This window comes from Lissotriton vulgaris, chromosome 1_1, assembly GCF_964263255.1.
Source record: "Lissotriton vulgaris chromosome 1_1, aLisVul1.2, whole genome shotgun sequence".
Taxonomy (NCBI): Eukaryota; Metazoa; Chordata; class Amphibia; order Caudata; family Salamandridae; genus Lissotriton; species Lissotriton vulgaris.
Window position 1 is genome coordinate 1,490,460,678 of NC_141685.1, and position 13,871 is coordinate 1,490,474,548.

Sequence of the window (13,871 nt, forward strand, 5' to 3'; positions counted from 1 at the left end):
CGGTCTGTGTAAACGAAGTCACACGTGTTGCATTCATTGAATATGCATCGTTCGGCTCTGATTACATTAAAGCAATGTGCCTGAGTGACAGAAATCGCCAGTAATCTATCGACATTATTTGACACCCGATGCTTTAACTAACCTTACACGAATTGACATGTGTTACTTTTAATCAATATGTAGACATTGACATCCGTCAGTTTCATTAGGTGCTTGGACTGACACCAGTTATATTTTTCGTGCGCGCACGAATTGCCACGAGCCGCTTCGATGAAATGTGCGTGCATTAGTACCTGCTGTGACGTTCACAGATGTGGGAGTACATGTTTTTTTATTGCATGGCTCGGCTTTGGGCTGGCCTTAGGATCAAGTAAAAACAAGTAACGCTGGTGGCAATGAAGCAGGGGGCGGGGCAGCAGAACCCTTTGATGTAGCTCACGGCCTGGCGGCCGTGAAAGTGCAAGCAATTAGGGGGGGAGGAGAAGTGAGGCACAGATGGCTGGCTTTCATGTGCACACGCATTTTAGGTCAATGCGCTTGCGCATTGAGCCTTGCTTTTCACGGGCACAGCATGAAATCGCCCGATGGTTACGCTCTCGTTAAGCCCCAATATCTCTTGCAAGCTCAATGTGCAAGCGCATTGACAGGCGAGACCTAAAAACGAAAATGGCTGCAATTCACTATTAGAACATGCTACACACATCAGAGCATGTCCTACCTTATACTTACAATGCACCCTGCCCTTGGGCCTACCATAGGGGTGTCTAATATGAAGCAAAGGCAAGGTTAAGGGACTGGCAAGTGGGTGCACTTGGCCAAGTCGACATGGCAGAGCTAGTCTGCCACAGGCCTTGCAATGACAGGCCTGAGACACACTTTACAAGTTGCTTCTGTGGGTGGCAAGCCCACCAGCAGCATTTGATTTACAAGCCCTGGGCACACATGGTCCACTGTACTAGGGGCTGACGGATAAATCAAATAACCCAATCATCTGTGGCACTGATTAGCAGTGACACAGTGCCCAAAGCATAAATCCAGCAAAAAATATCAAAACAGAGGAGGCAATCCGTCTAAATGGAAGGGAGACTCACGCCAATGATGCCAGGTCTAACAACGACGTATAATCACCTCAGTGCTTTGTCCTGCCTTCCTTTCTTCTGAGTGACAATATTGTATTCAGACATTTTAGTCAAACCATAATTATGTTTTTTTGAGGAGACGACGAGTAGCTTGCGTAAACGTCGCCACACCAGCATACATCTTAGTGGATCACTCTCCTCTCTGCACTAAGTCATTAGTGCTGTACCTTTTTGCAGGAACCTAGTTTTCGAACTGTGTGAACTGCTTCCCGCCATCTCCTTGAAGAGTCGTGGGAGAGTAGCCACTCAGAGGGAACTTCATCAGTACCTTCGTCTGAGACAATATACTTGTGGATGGAAAAAGCAGTAAAGAAATGTATACCCTAAAATAATTTTACCACCAGTAACAAGGGTCTCTGTCATGCATTTCTTATCACTGTTATTTGGTTCCCTATGTCTAGGATGAAGTAACGCATTTCATAGTAGTAGTAAGGTGTTACTTCAATGTGTAATGGCACCAGCTATTTGTAGGGCTTTGTTTATCCTGATCTACGGAATGCTGCCTAATAGCAAAGGCAGTTCTCCCTATGTGCCCTGGTTTTATAACAAGATAACGGCTGCAGGGGAAATAATCTTTCTAGTACATTTGAGTACACATTGTACTTTTCCTTAATGGGGAAATGTATTACCTTGACCTGTTCTTTTGTTGAAGTTTTGAGACACCCTATTTAGGACTGCCCCATGTAAGAAGGTTCTTCCAATTCTGCAATTTGGATCTATTTATTTGCTGTCCTGAACCACCATTTACAACAAGACTGTCTCAGACAGCAAAAACACAACAAATGTTCAAACACATAGGGGGTAAACCTCCCAGACCATGGAAGAAATGTGGTGGTGTCTTTTAAAAACAAATCTGCACTTTTGTGCTTTTAGTATTTTTTTGTCTGCCAGACTGTTATGCAGACATGGTGGATTAGTCCCCAATCTTCTTTTCTTTTTTGGGGGGCTTGATGTTCTCTCGCCTTATCAGAAGAAGCATTTTCACCCAACAGTGCTTGCCGATAGGTGGGGGGAAGTCTAACTAGGATGGACTGAAAGGGTCTGGGCTAGTGGGACAGTAACTCAACTGCCCCAATTGGTTAACGGTCATCTCTTTGAGCCCTAAATGGTGTAAATCCTTAAGTGCTTGCTGGCCCCAGAGCAAAGAGCTGAATGGCACTGATAGGTTATCTAGATTTTCTAGAAAATGGCCCAGGCATTTTGTAGACCCTACTCAGCAGTAAGGGCTCTGTCAATGTGTTAAACCAGGACAAAAAGCCAGTTGGATTGCAACCCACCGTCCTTGAGTGAGATGTATTTCAGGTAATGATCAAATCTGTGAAGTATCACTGGGATGGTTAGTGGAACCCAAGCCCCCTTTCATGATAGATAGACACACTCAAGAACACTAGCAAACAATGAATACATTTTAATGATTTACTTAAAATAAGAGTAATATCCTAGTGCACACAATCTATATTGTCACTATAATCAAGATAAACCGTTTAGTAGTTGCAACGTGTACCAGTATTGTAAACATTATTAAAAAATCCATCATACTGGCTGTTTATCTTGAAAGCAACCCACCTAGATATATTTGGCTTACTAAACTAACCTCAGTACCAAAAGTAAAGATGGTTTATACTCTTACACCTGTAAAATTGTTATTCATTATAATAGCGGAGGTTGATAAGTCCCCAGAAAGTGAAGACTTAATATGCCTCCCGTTAACCTTCAGTAAAAGTAGGTAAAGTTGTTCTGCATTACCGGTCTCCTCTCAGGCTCCTGGCACAAAGTACCTCTCCCAACTTATATAACATTTTCTGACCAGTTTTTGATCTTTTAAAATAAAAAAAATTCAGAATGCGGCCTGATGAACTTTTATATATCTTCATTCTGTTAAACTGTACTCTTTGAGCAGTAATTCTAAATGACAAATTAATTTATCACTTTTAATGAAACACTTGTTCTCAACTCAGCAATAATTATTTTAGAACAGACAATGCAGCTGAAATTAAAAAATGAATCTATTTAAGCAGCCTTGAAAATTGACATTAACCATGCATCCTATATTTGTCATTCATATGCACTTGATGAACAGATGAAACCTAAAAAGGGTATACCTAGAAAAGACAAACCATGAGAAGTATAACAGTACAGGTAACCCTGACATTTTGAGACAAAGTGCTCTGTCTTTTGACATATAGCGAAAATATGTTGAGTGTATATGAAATATATAAAATTTGTTTCTTTTAAATTGTGTTATGCCTTTGTATTTTTAGATTGGAGCCTATGATCAGCAAATATGGGAAAAATCAGTAGAGCAAAGAGAAATCAAGGTAATTTCGTATTTATATAAAATTTTGATTACATACCAGTAATTGTGTGATTAAGCTATATTTTATCACTTTTTAATGTTTTGCAGATTGTAATTTGTTGAAAATATTGCAACCTTGTTTAAAATGTGAGAAAAGTAATGTATTCTATAGCTTCTAAAAGGTGTTCGATATTGTCCAGCGAGAATGTGGGCTTCTGGCATCTGGTCTGCAGATACTGATGCTTGCTCATTTGCAATTTTAATATAGCTCACTCGATTAGGTTCTTGAAATCTGTTCACTGCATGTACTGCTTTTGTCACTACGTTTCTCAAGCTTTTAAAAACATTCCTACCTCAAAGGTTAATTTAATCTTGGCTAGGACTGTGAAAAACTGTTATCAAGTAATGCATTTTAGATGGTTGCCTAGCACAAGGCAGATTTCCAAGTTGAAGAACAGCTACAGGGACTTTCAGTCCACGAGGATCTACTCTTGATTAAATAAACCTATAAAACTGAGGATCTCCAAACTTAATTTCACCGGACTCTGAATTTAGGCACAAGTTTGTCTCCAGCATAATAAATCCAGTTGTTGATAGTTATAAGCTCAAAAAGTTAATCGGTCCTTGAGTAAAACCAAAAGAGTCCTGATACTTTGTCAGAAATCCAACACAGCAGAGTCACCAATTCTGACCAGAGCACACCAAAAATGTTGCTCTTTATTTCACAAGATGCCATATAAAGCATAGCCTTCGCAACTGGAACACCTAGGGAAGAGTAGAACGGTGATAATCTTAGACTAAATCTTCTCTCCCATCGACCTTCTGACACACCGACATGGCTTTACCATGCCCTTTAAATAACCCCTTATTTAACCTACATCAGTCTTCGTGCAGAATTGCACTGTTTAAGAATCAATTTGTTCTTAAAATCACTGTTCCTCATCATTAAAAGCAAGAAGTACACGCACCCTTGACAACTGCCACAAGCACTACTCTTGAGTATATTTGATGCTAATTGTGCATGGGTACAGTGACTTGGTTTTAGAAATGCTTTTGAGATTTTTTAAACCACATTAACTCAGGTTGCAGAGAAGTTCTGCTTCCTTTTGGAACATGAACTTGTCAAGTGAGTCCACTTTAACAGTTTTCATGGGAGGCATGCATGTATGACACTCACAAAAGCCTTCTGGCAAAAAGCTTGCTTAAATCACCCCAGCAGTAAACTTGTCTACTCATAGCTGCATTTGTGGCAACACCTTTTTTTTGCTTTTTAGTGCAGTGTTAGTTTTTACGATCTCCTTCCATGAGCGACCCTATTATCGTTTGGGAAACGCGCATTTAATTCAGTAAACTTAAGATCAGATCAGAACAGTATTTGTATAGTGTGGCTTGGCACCCGTGAGGGTATCCAGCCAATGATAAGCCTGCTGCGATGGAGGATCCGTTGAACAGCCAGGTCTTAAGTCCTTTACTCAATTCAAGCAGCGAGATTGACATCCCAAGTTGAAGGGGGAGATCACTCCAGAATTTCGCGGCAAGGTCAGAAAAGCAGCATCCTCCACTGTCGCTTCGGCAGATCTGGAGCATGTGTCTGAAGGGTTGGTTGAGGTTTGCTGGTAACTGGTTGTGTAAGGCCTTGTAGGTGTGAATCAACATCGCGAATTGACATCTCCTCCCGGTGGGGAGCTAATGAAGCTTCTTGAGATGGGGGGTGATATGGGTCCACTTGTGGAGGTCGAGGAGGAGTCTGGTCGCTACATTCTGTATGATCTGTAGTGTCTTCAGTAGGTGATAGTGGATTCCTACGTAGAGTTTGTTGCTGTAGTCCAGCCAGCTGGTGACAAGGTCTTGAGTGACTGTTTGTCTGATGTTGATAGGGAGCCATTTGAAGATCTTATAGAACATGCGAAGGGTGTAGAAGCAGGCGAAGGAGATTGCATTGATCTGGTTTTTCATGGTGAGAATGCTGTAGAGGATTTCGGAAGGCCACCTGGAGTCTCTCTACGGGTAGATGTGGTCTCCGAAGACCAATACTTCAGCCTTATCGGTGTTGAGTTTTAGGTAGTCGTGTTTCTTCCAGTCGGCGACGGTTGTCATGCACCTGCAGAAGTTGGTCATGTTGTGGATGGGTCTTATGAAAGTGAGAGGATGAGCTGGGTGTTATCAGAATATACTATTTAGTCCGTGGGTTCTGATGAGGTTGACTAAGGGGGCTCATGTTGGTGTTAAACAGAGTAGGGCTGAGCGACGCCGCTGATAATATTCTTGGTTTCTGAGGTGAAAGGAGATAGGCAGATTCTCTGGGTTCTTCCTGTGAGGAAGGAGGCAATACAAATGAGAATGTCTCCTTGGGTTCCAGTGTGGTGAAGTTTCTTGATAAGAGTGTGATGGCATATGGTGCTGAACGCTGCTGAAAGGTAGAGGAGGATCCAGGGCGCCGTATCGCTTCGGTCAAGAAGGGTTCTAATGACATCTGTGGGAGTCATCAGGTTGTTTTCGGTGCTGTATTTGGAGCAGAATCCGTATTGAGAGGTGTCCAGAAGGTTGTTTATCTCCAGGTGATCCGTCATTTGAGGGTTGATGGCCTTTTCGAAAACTTTGGTCAGATAATGGAGATGGAAGGATAATTCTTGAGTTCGCCAGGGTCGGTGGAAGGTTTTTTGAGAAGGCCTGTTTCCATTCTTCGGGGAAGGTGGCCGTAGTGATGGATGTGTTGAAGATGGTGGTGAGTTTATTGCAGATTATCTTACTTCAGAGTTAGAAGTTGTGGTGAGGACAGTGATCTACAGGAGCTCCTTAGTGGACGGAGTTCATGATGGTTGCAATGGTGTCTAGGTGGTGAGCAGGAGGTGGGAGTTCATGTCTGTTGGAGCAGGGGGGCTGAGGGTGTTAGTGGTAGTGGTGAGTTGGGGTTCTAAGTTTTTGTAGATAGTGGAGATCTTGTTGTGGAAGAAGTCCGAAGGGATGTCGCAGAGTTCCTGGGGAAAAGTTGTTTGCTGTGGTTTGAACAGGGTTTGATGCAGTCGGCGAGGGTGCTTCTTATTGTCTCTTTCAGGAGCTGGTGCTATAGATTGAAGGAGGTCTTGAGAGAGGCACGGTCTGTGGGCTCTTTGCTGGTGCACCATTTCCTTTTGAATCGCTTGCAGTTTCGTTTCGTGTTTCTCAGTTCCGTGGTGTACCAACTGGCCTCTTTGGAAGATCTCTTGTGTTTGGTGGGATTGACGGGGACGATCCTGTTGGCGCAGTCGATCCATGTGGAGAATTTCTTGACAGCATGTTCTAGGTTTATTGCGGTGCCCGGGTGGGAGGTGTTGAGGATGTTTGACCACTGGCTCTCAAATAATTTGCTCCAGTTTCAGTGGGCGGTCCTAGGCGGCTTGGTGGCGGTGCATGTGGGGGGTTACTTTGATGGTTAAGTGGATGATTGCATGGTTTGTCCAGGTACGTTCGGTGACGTGGCTGTACTTGACCCTGTCGCTGGCCATGAAGTTAATGTCTAATGTGTGTCCTCCGGTTTGAGTGGGGTTGGTGACTAGCTTGGTGAGGCCGATGTTGACTATCCTTTCGAAGAAGTTGACAGTGTTGGTGTCATTGGGGTCGTCACATTAACAATTAAGGTTGCTGATAAAAATGTAGTGTTTGGAGTCAGGACGAGGAATTTGAGGATGGTGTCGCAGAAGCTGGGGTGATATCCTGCTTGTCTGTAGGCGATGGTGGTTTTGCTGTCGGTGTGGAGTTGGAAGCTGAGGTGTTCCATGATCGGGATGGTGTCCTCCGTGGAGGTGGTCCAGTGAATGGTTTATTTGTGGATGATTGCGATTTCACCTCTGTGTTTGTTAATGCAGTCTCAGTGTGCTATTTTGTAGCCCTCTGGCTTTGCTTGGGCAATGTCGGGTGTGGATACTGGGTTGAGCCAGGTTCGGTGAGAAAGACTTTTGGGGTGAGGGAGGTGATGGTGTCCCACATCTTGGTGGCGTGCCTGCAGAGAGATCGGTCATTGAGAAGGAGGCAGTGGAGTTTGGTTGAAGCGGTCTGGGTCGGCGTTGTGGTGATTCTCTCGGGTGTGCGGGTGCTCCGGTGTTGCAGGAGAAGAGACCGTTCCGGTAAGTGAAAAATCATACCACGACTTGAGGGGGGATACGTCAGCAGTTGTTATTGGCGAGCCAAGGATCCAGGGCTCGGACTTCGGCGGCAGTGTATTTGCGAGTCACAGAAGGGTCAAGGTTCCTGGTACTGGGCGCGGTCCAGGAACAGGTAGCTGTGAGAAAGTGCCATCTTGCTTGCATTAGTATGCCCCCACTTTTTGCTGAATTGCTGATGTGCTTTGATTGAGTGTGCCCTGGGCTCTTGCCAACCAGGTGTTCCTTCCCTAAAACTGTGTTGAAACCCAAACCCAAATTTCACCTCTCGCCACCTGTCAGCCCCTAGTAATGGTTACCTAGGTACCCAAGGTATGGTGACCAGAGAAGACCCCTAAGGGCTGCAGCACTTATTGTGTTACCCTTGGGGGCCCTGTACCCTGACAGACACTCAGCCTGCAAAGGCAGTGTGTGGGTAAGTGCAGAACTAAACAGAGTCGACATGGCATGTGTGCCATGTCCACAAAACCCACTGCCCTGGCATACCTCAATCTCCCCTCTAGCAGGGTGCCCTATGCAAGCGGTGTGGGCACCGGTGCATGAGCCATGTGCCCCTACAGTACCCAGGGCCATTCCTGGGCACTGTAAGTGGAGTGATGCCATTAAGAGTATATGGTACTGGGAGGTCGTCATTAGCAACTCCACAGCACCCTAATGGCTACACTGAAGACTGACAAGTTTGATATCAAACTTCTCAGCACATTACACCCTGCACCGATTTAATGTAAAATGCGCCAGAGGGCATCTTAGAGATGCACCCTGAAAACCTAACCTACAATCCACGTCTGGACTGAGTGGGTCCCTAGGCTGCCACACAGCAGACATGTTGCTGGACCCCTGGGTGGAGAGTCCCCCGCTCTCCTGGGCCTGCAACAATGCACAGCCTGGGAGAGGTGCTAGGTCTCCTCCCCTAGGGTGGGCAGGGGGAAGCTTCAAAGGCCTGCCGCCTCTGTGAGCTTCTCCAGACCACTTGCTGTACTCAGCAACTGGCCCCCACCAGTTCTGACCCCCACTCTGGTGGGAAGACTGGCAGAAAACCTACGTCAGGAAGGGGGGCGTGCCAGCCTGTGCCAACCCCACCCCTCAGGTGGGAGAGGCGAGGTGAAGCACGACCCCGGGCTCCGGCCATCTTGAAGATGGGGAGCCCTGCCCAATCACAGCTAGGCTCCTGCCCCCTTCCCACAGGAGAGGAGCAGACTAGGGGGTGTACCCACCCCAGGACAGGGACCTATTGGTCCCTGCCCTTGCCCTCCCTGTAACGCCCCAAAATTCAGTATTTGAGTGCACCCTGAACCTTCCTTCCTCAGATCCCGATCAGAAAACCAGAAAGAAGATCAAGAAGAAGACGACCCGCCGTGCAGCTGCTAACAGGATGACACCAACTGACCTTGCCCCAACCCTAACGGCCTGTCGACCCTGGAACCTGCCCCTGCTAAATACCGGCGACTCCTGCGGACAGCAACCTTGGAAACCCGGAGGACCTGCCTGCCTTGACCCTCTCAAAGATTAGGACTCCCCTGAGCAGAGGCTCTGCTCCAACAACCATACCCCTGGTGCCAGTCAGGAACCGCGAATCCAGCCCACTCTGTACCCGCCGGGCCCTGTCCGTGCCAGAATGATCCAAGACCACGAGGACGTCCCCCCGTCGAGTCCAGTGCCCAAAGACCCTCCTCGAGGACCAGACTGCGCCTGCAGCCTCTGAACCAGGAACCCCCTCCAAACAGGACCAGCCGAGGGTAGGATTTCCTGACTCCCAAAGACACCCTTGCACCCGGCGCCCCACAGCCCCTTGTGCCTTCCTTTTAGGGTACTTACCTCTTCTCCAAGAACCTAACTTACCTCTCGAAGTGGTGGTCGCACCTGAAGAATCTCCGTCCCCGAGCCTGCAGCCTTTGTTCACTTTGTAACCCTGCACCCAGCCACCCGAGTGCCACTGGAAGTGAAACTACTACCCTAAGTGACCAGGATCTCAGCTCCCACAGCCGTGTGGCCTGCCTGCTTGCAGCCACCAACCAAAGGCCCCCTACCCTCCATTGGATTGCCTTTCGTCTTCTGTCTCTGCACCCGACTGCCCCTGTGCCGCTAAGCGTGTAATACCTGTACCTTTCTGACCATGGGAGACCCCTGAGTCTATATCCCAGAACCTTAACCTCACCAGTTGAGTACTCACCTGAAAGCCGATAACTCACTTCTGTAGTAGGGGATCTCTGTGTATAGTCATAATCTAGTGAATAGTCCCGCCCATGTGCGTGGACCCCGGAGCAATCAAAAATAATCTCTAAAGTGTCGAAAAAATGCAGAACTGCACAGACACTTAAGAGAGAATTTAAAGACATATAATGCAGCCTATAAAAGGCTACACTGTCCAGTACTTCAGCTAGAATTTCGACAAAAAATCCACAAAACAGCAAAGCCTGTCCAGATTTCCCTTGCCTTCAGCAAAAACCCCTCTGGATGATAGAGAGGAAGACCTGGACAGACAAGCCCCATAGGCTGCCATTATGTGGCTCAGAATAGGATACTGTGCCTTTAAGAGAACTTTCCAGAACTTCACAGTATCCCAGAATGCCCTGCAGGTCTCTCATACTTTCAGTTCTTTTTTCCGGCTCCTGCAAGCAGGACCCTGGAGCATTGAGCTCTCCCTTTTCAAGGGTTTTGTTGGTGTTTTTTGCACTAAACTCGATTTTGTGTACTTCTTAAGTACTTTAAAGCTTTCTTCTTGGTTTCTTGCACCCCTTGGTCGTCCATAATGCCTGCATTATTCACAAATGCCCAGAGTGCTCCAGGAAGAAGGCCAAGTCAGACCCCCATGAGGTCTGTATCCTCTGCCTTCCCTCTTCCCACGTCCCTGAGGAGTGTGAGATCTGCAAAGGTTTCACTGGCAGGACCCTGAAGGACAGACTGAAGATCAGGCTTCAGGGACTAGAAGAAAGAAGACAGAAGACGCAAGGTGGGTCTGGAGGGGCTTCATCTGCCCATGCTGAGGCCCCTGGGGGGCTCCCCGGGGGCAGGAAGCCCAGCACACGTCCCCATACTCCGTCTGGGTCGGTGGCACCCACCAAGACGTCGAGGGGGAAGCCCAAGGCCGGCTCCCCGTCTCCCCAGGGCTCTGGGTCGAGGAAACGTCGCCCGTCGACGTCGAGGGACCTGCATAGGCCGCCGTCGAACACAGAGACATTGTCATCGTCGCTGTCTTCAGCGTCGCCTTCGAGCTCTCGGTGTCGACAGGCCCGGCGTCGCCGCTCGCCGCCGAGGCGATACCGTCGATCGCCGTCAAGACGCAAGGCTTCATCGTCGTCGAGGGGATCCTCGTCGTCGAGCCCGCCGTCGACGCGGAAGCAGTCGCCGGCGAGACGGAAGCGTTCGCCGTCGAGGCGAAGGAGGTCGCCGTCGAGGTAGACGTCGAGACACTCCAAGGCGACGTCGAGGCGGTCGCCGTCGAGGCGCCAGAGATCGCCGTCAAGACGCAGAGGATCGTCGTCGAGATGGTCCGGGTCGACGTCGAGACACGGCAGCCGTTCGACGCCGAAGAGGAGGAGACGGTCGACGCCGAAGGGACGCTCGACGTCGAGGGGTCGACAGTCGACGCCTGAACACCGGTCAGCGGCGTCGAGGGATCGTACTACGCGGCCTAGGGCTGTGGGGGGCTCCCCTCAGCCCGGGAAGGATGGTGGGTCACCGGGATCGGTGTACTCGGAGGTGTATACTCCAAAGAAGTCTGTTCCACCTCCTCCTCCGTTACCTAGAGGCCCGCGTCCGAGGACTCCTACCCCTCCTCCGTTGCCTCCTCTGCCTGAAAAGCCTCCACCGGTTCCGCCGAGGTCGGTCTCGTTGCCCGAGCTACCGACTCCGCCCAAGAAGACTCCTAAATCTAAGGAACCACGTAAGCTCAAGTCGGCCACCCCGGAGAAGCCGGTGGACCGGCCGAGGCCCAAGAGATCGAAGTCTCGCTCCAGACAGAGAGAACGGTCGAGGAGCAGGCACAGGTCCTCCACCCGTTCCAGACGGCGCCATAGGAGACATAGATCCAGGACCGATACGTCTTCTAGGACCCGCTCCTATTTCCCTACTTTGTCCGATTCCCCGGAGACTAGGGTGTCTCCTATCGATGACATCAGTAGATTCCAGGAGGTTCTCCTGAGGGGGGCTGCGAAGTTGGGTATCAAGGTGACGGCTCCTACACCTACGACGTCAGTGATATTCGAGATCATGCACAAGAAGCACCCGTCTCGCCCTCTGTTGCCTTTGGTTCCGGGACTGGTTGAACCGGCACAGGAGCTGTTTCTTACACCTGCGGTGGTGAAGGCTGCCCCGTCCAGACTTTTGAAAAAATACAGGGCACCGGACCCTGCCTTCCTGAGGATGGACCCAGTCCCCGACTCAGTGATAGTGACGGCTGCCAGAAAGCAACATTCTACCTCCCCGTCCTCCACCGTGCCTCCGGACAAGGAGAGCCGCTGGATTGATTCGGCGGGAAGGAAGGCATGTGGGACTTCTTCCACGACAATGAAGGCTTCCAGCGACTCGGCATTACTGGGACGATATGACCGTGCGCTTTGGGATTCCATGGAGCAGTTCGCGGACCTGGTACCGCGTGACAGGAGGGAGGACTTCATGGAAATCGTCAAGGAGGGGATGCTGGTCTCGAACCAGGCCATCAGTGCCGCAGCGGATATATCCTTGTTAGCTGCACATGGCTACTGCCACGCTATCAACCAGCGCCGCCATGCTTGGCTCAGGCTTACGTCTCTCAAGCCTGAGGCGCAACAGCGAGTGGCCAACCTGCCGTTTTCCGGGGACACGCTCTTCGGTAAACACGCAGATGGCGAGATGGCCCGGATGAAGGCCGAGGCTGAAACCCTGACGGCGGTGGGCTTGGAGAAGCCCAAAGACCAGAAACCCTACCGCCAGTTCCAACGGCGGTTCGGCTCACAGGCGAAAGGAAGAGGACAGTCTTCGGGACAACAGCAGCAACAACAACAGCAGCAGTTACGAAGACCTTTCCAAAAACGTCAGAGGGGTAGAGGTGGACAGCAGTCCTCTACCGTGACCAAGGGCCCGGCCGGGTCTCAACCCTGAGCGGTTACTTCCACGTCATCCGTTACCCGCTCCGGTGGGGGGAAGCGTTCAATTTTTTCTGGCAGAGTGGAGAAAAATTACTCAGGACAAGTGGGTGCTGAATATTGTTTGCAATGGATACAGTCTTCGGTTCATCAGCCCTCCTCCAGCGATCCCTCCGGTCAGCTCGCAGTATCAACTGCGCGAGCTCCAGGCGGAGGCCGATATCCTGTTGAGAAAAAGGCCGATAGAAGACGTACCTCTGTCTCAAAGAGGAAGAGGTCTGTACTCCCGGTTCTTTCTGGTTCGCAAGAAGGACAAGAACGAGTTCAGGCCCATTCTGGACTTGCGACAGGCAAACAAGTGGATTCGCAGAGAAAAGTTTCGCATGCTGTCGTTGCATCAGATTTATCCTCAGTTGCAACAGGGGGACTGGCTTTGTGCCATAGACCTACAAGATGCGTACTTCCACGTGCCCATCGCACACAAACACAGGAAGTTTCTGCGATTTCAAGTCGGCTCCAATCATTACCAATACACGGTGCTGCCTTTCGGACTGAAATCTGCACCCAGGACATTCTCGAAGTGCATGGCAGTGGTAGCGGCACACCTGAGGAACGACAGGGTGTTTGTCTACCCGTACCTGGACGATTGGTTGATCAAGGCCTCCTCCTTCTCAGAAGCTCAAGCAGACTTCCAGAAGACGTGCGTTCTCTTGAACAAGCTGGGGTTGCACATCAACATGTCCAAGTCGGTCCCGATCCCGGTCCAATGTATTCAATACTTGGGGGCCACCATCAATACGCTGTCAGCAAGCGTGTCTCCTTCGGAGGAGCGACGGAGATCGATCCTTCGGAAGGCTCAGGCTCTTATGACCGCTCCATCTACAACAGTGAGGACGGTGTCTTCTCTACTGGGGTCGATGGCCTCTTGTATCTTCCTCACTCCTCATGCACGACTACACATGAGGCCTCTGCAGGAGTGCTTGGAGGACCAATGGGACCAGAGGAGAGGATCTTGGGACGACAAGATACGACTGTCTCTGCATGCTCTTCAGTCTCTGAAGTGGTGGTGTTCAGCGGAGAATCTCCTCAGAGGGGTTCCCTTCCACAAGGACATTCCTACTCAGACGATCGTGACGGATGCTTCTCTCCAGGGCTGGGGAGCGCATTCGGGGGACTTACAGATCCAAGGCACGTGGTCTCAGACGGAGTCCATGTATCACATCAATTTCCTGGA

General features: G+C 49.4%; 1 protein-coding gene across 6 annotated transcripts in view; it reads left to right on the forward strand.

Moving 5' to 3' along the window:
- PHTF2 (putative homeodomain transcription factor 2) overlaps window positions 1-13,871 on the forward strand; it is a 589,432-nt gene that overhangs the window by 334,883 nt on the left and 240,678 nt on the right. For all 6 annotated transcript variants that reach the window (XM_086967374.1, XM_086967375.1, XM_086967378.1 and 3 more), the window contains one exon: window positions 3,401-3,457. In XM_086967374.1, coding sequence (XP_086823500.1) covers window positions 3,401-3,457 — 57 coding nt within the window. The remainder of the gene's footprint in view (window positions 1-3,400; window positions 3,458-13,871) is intronic.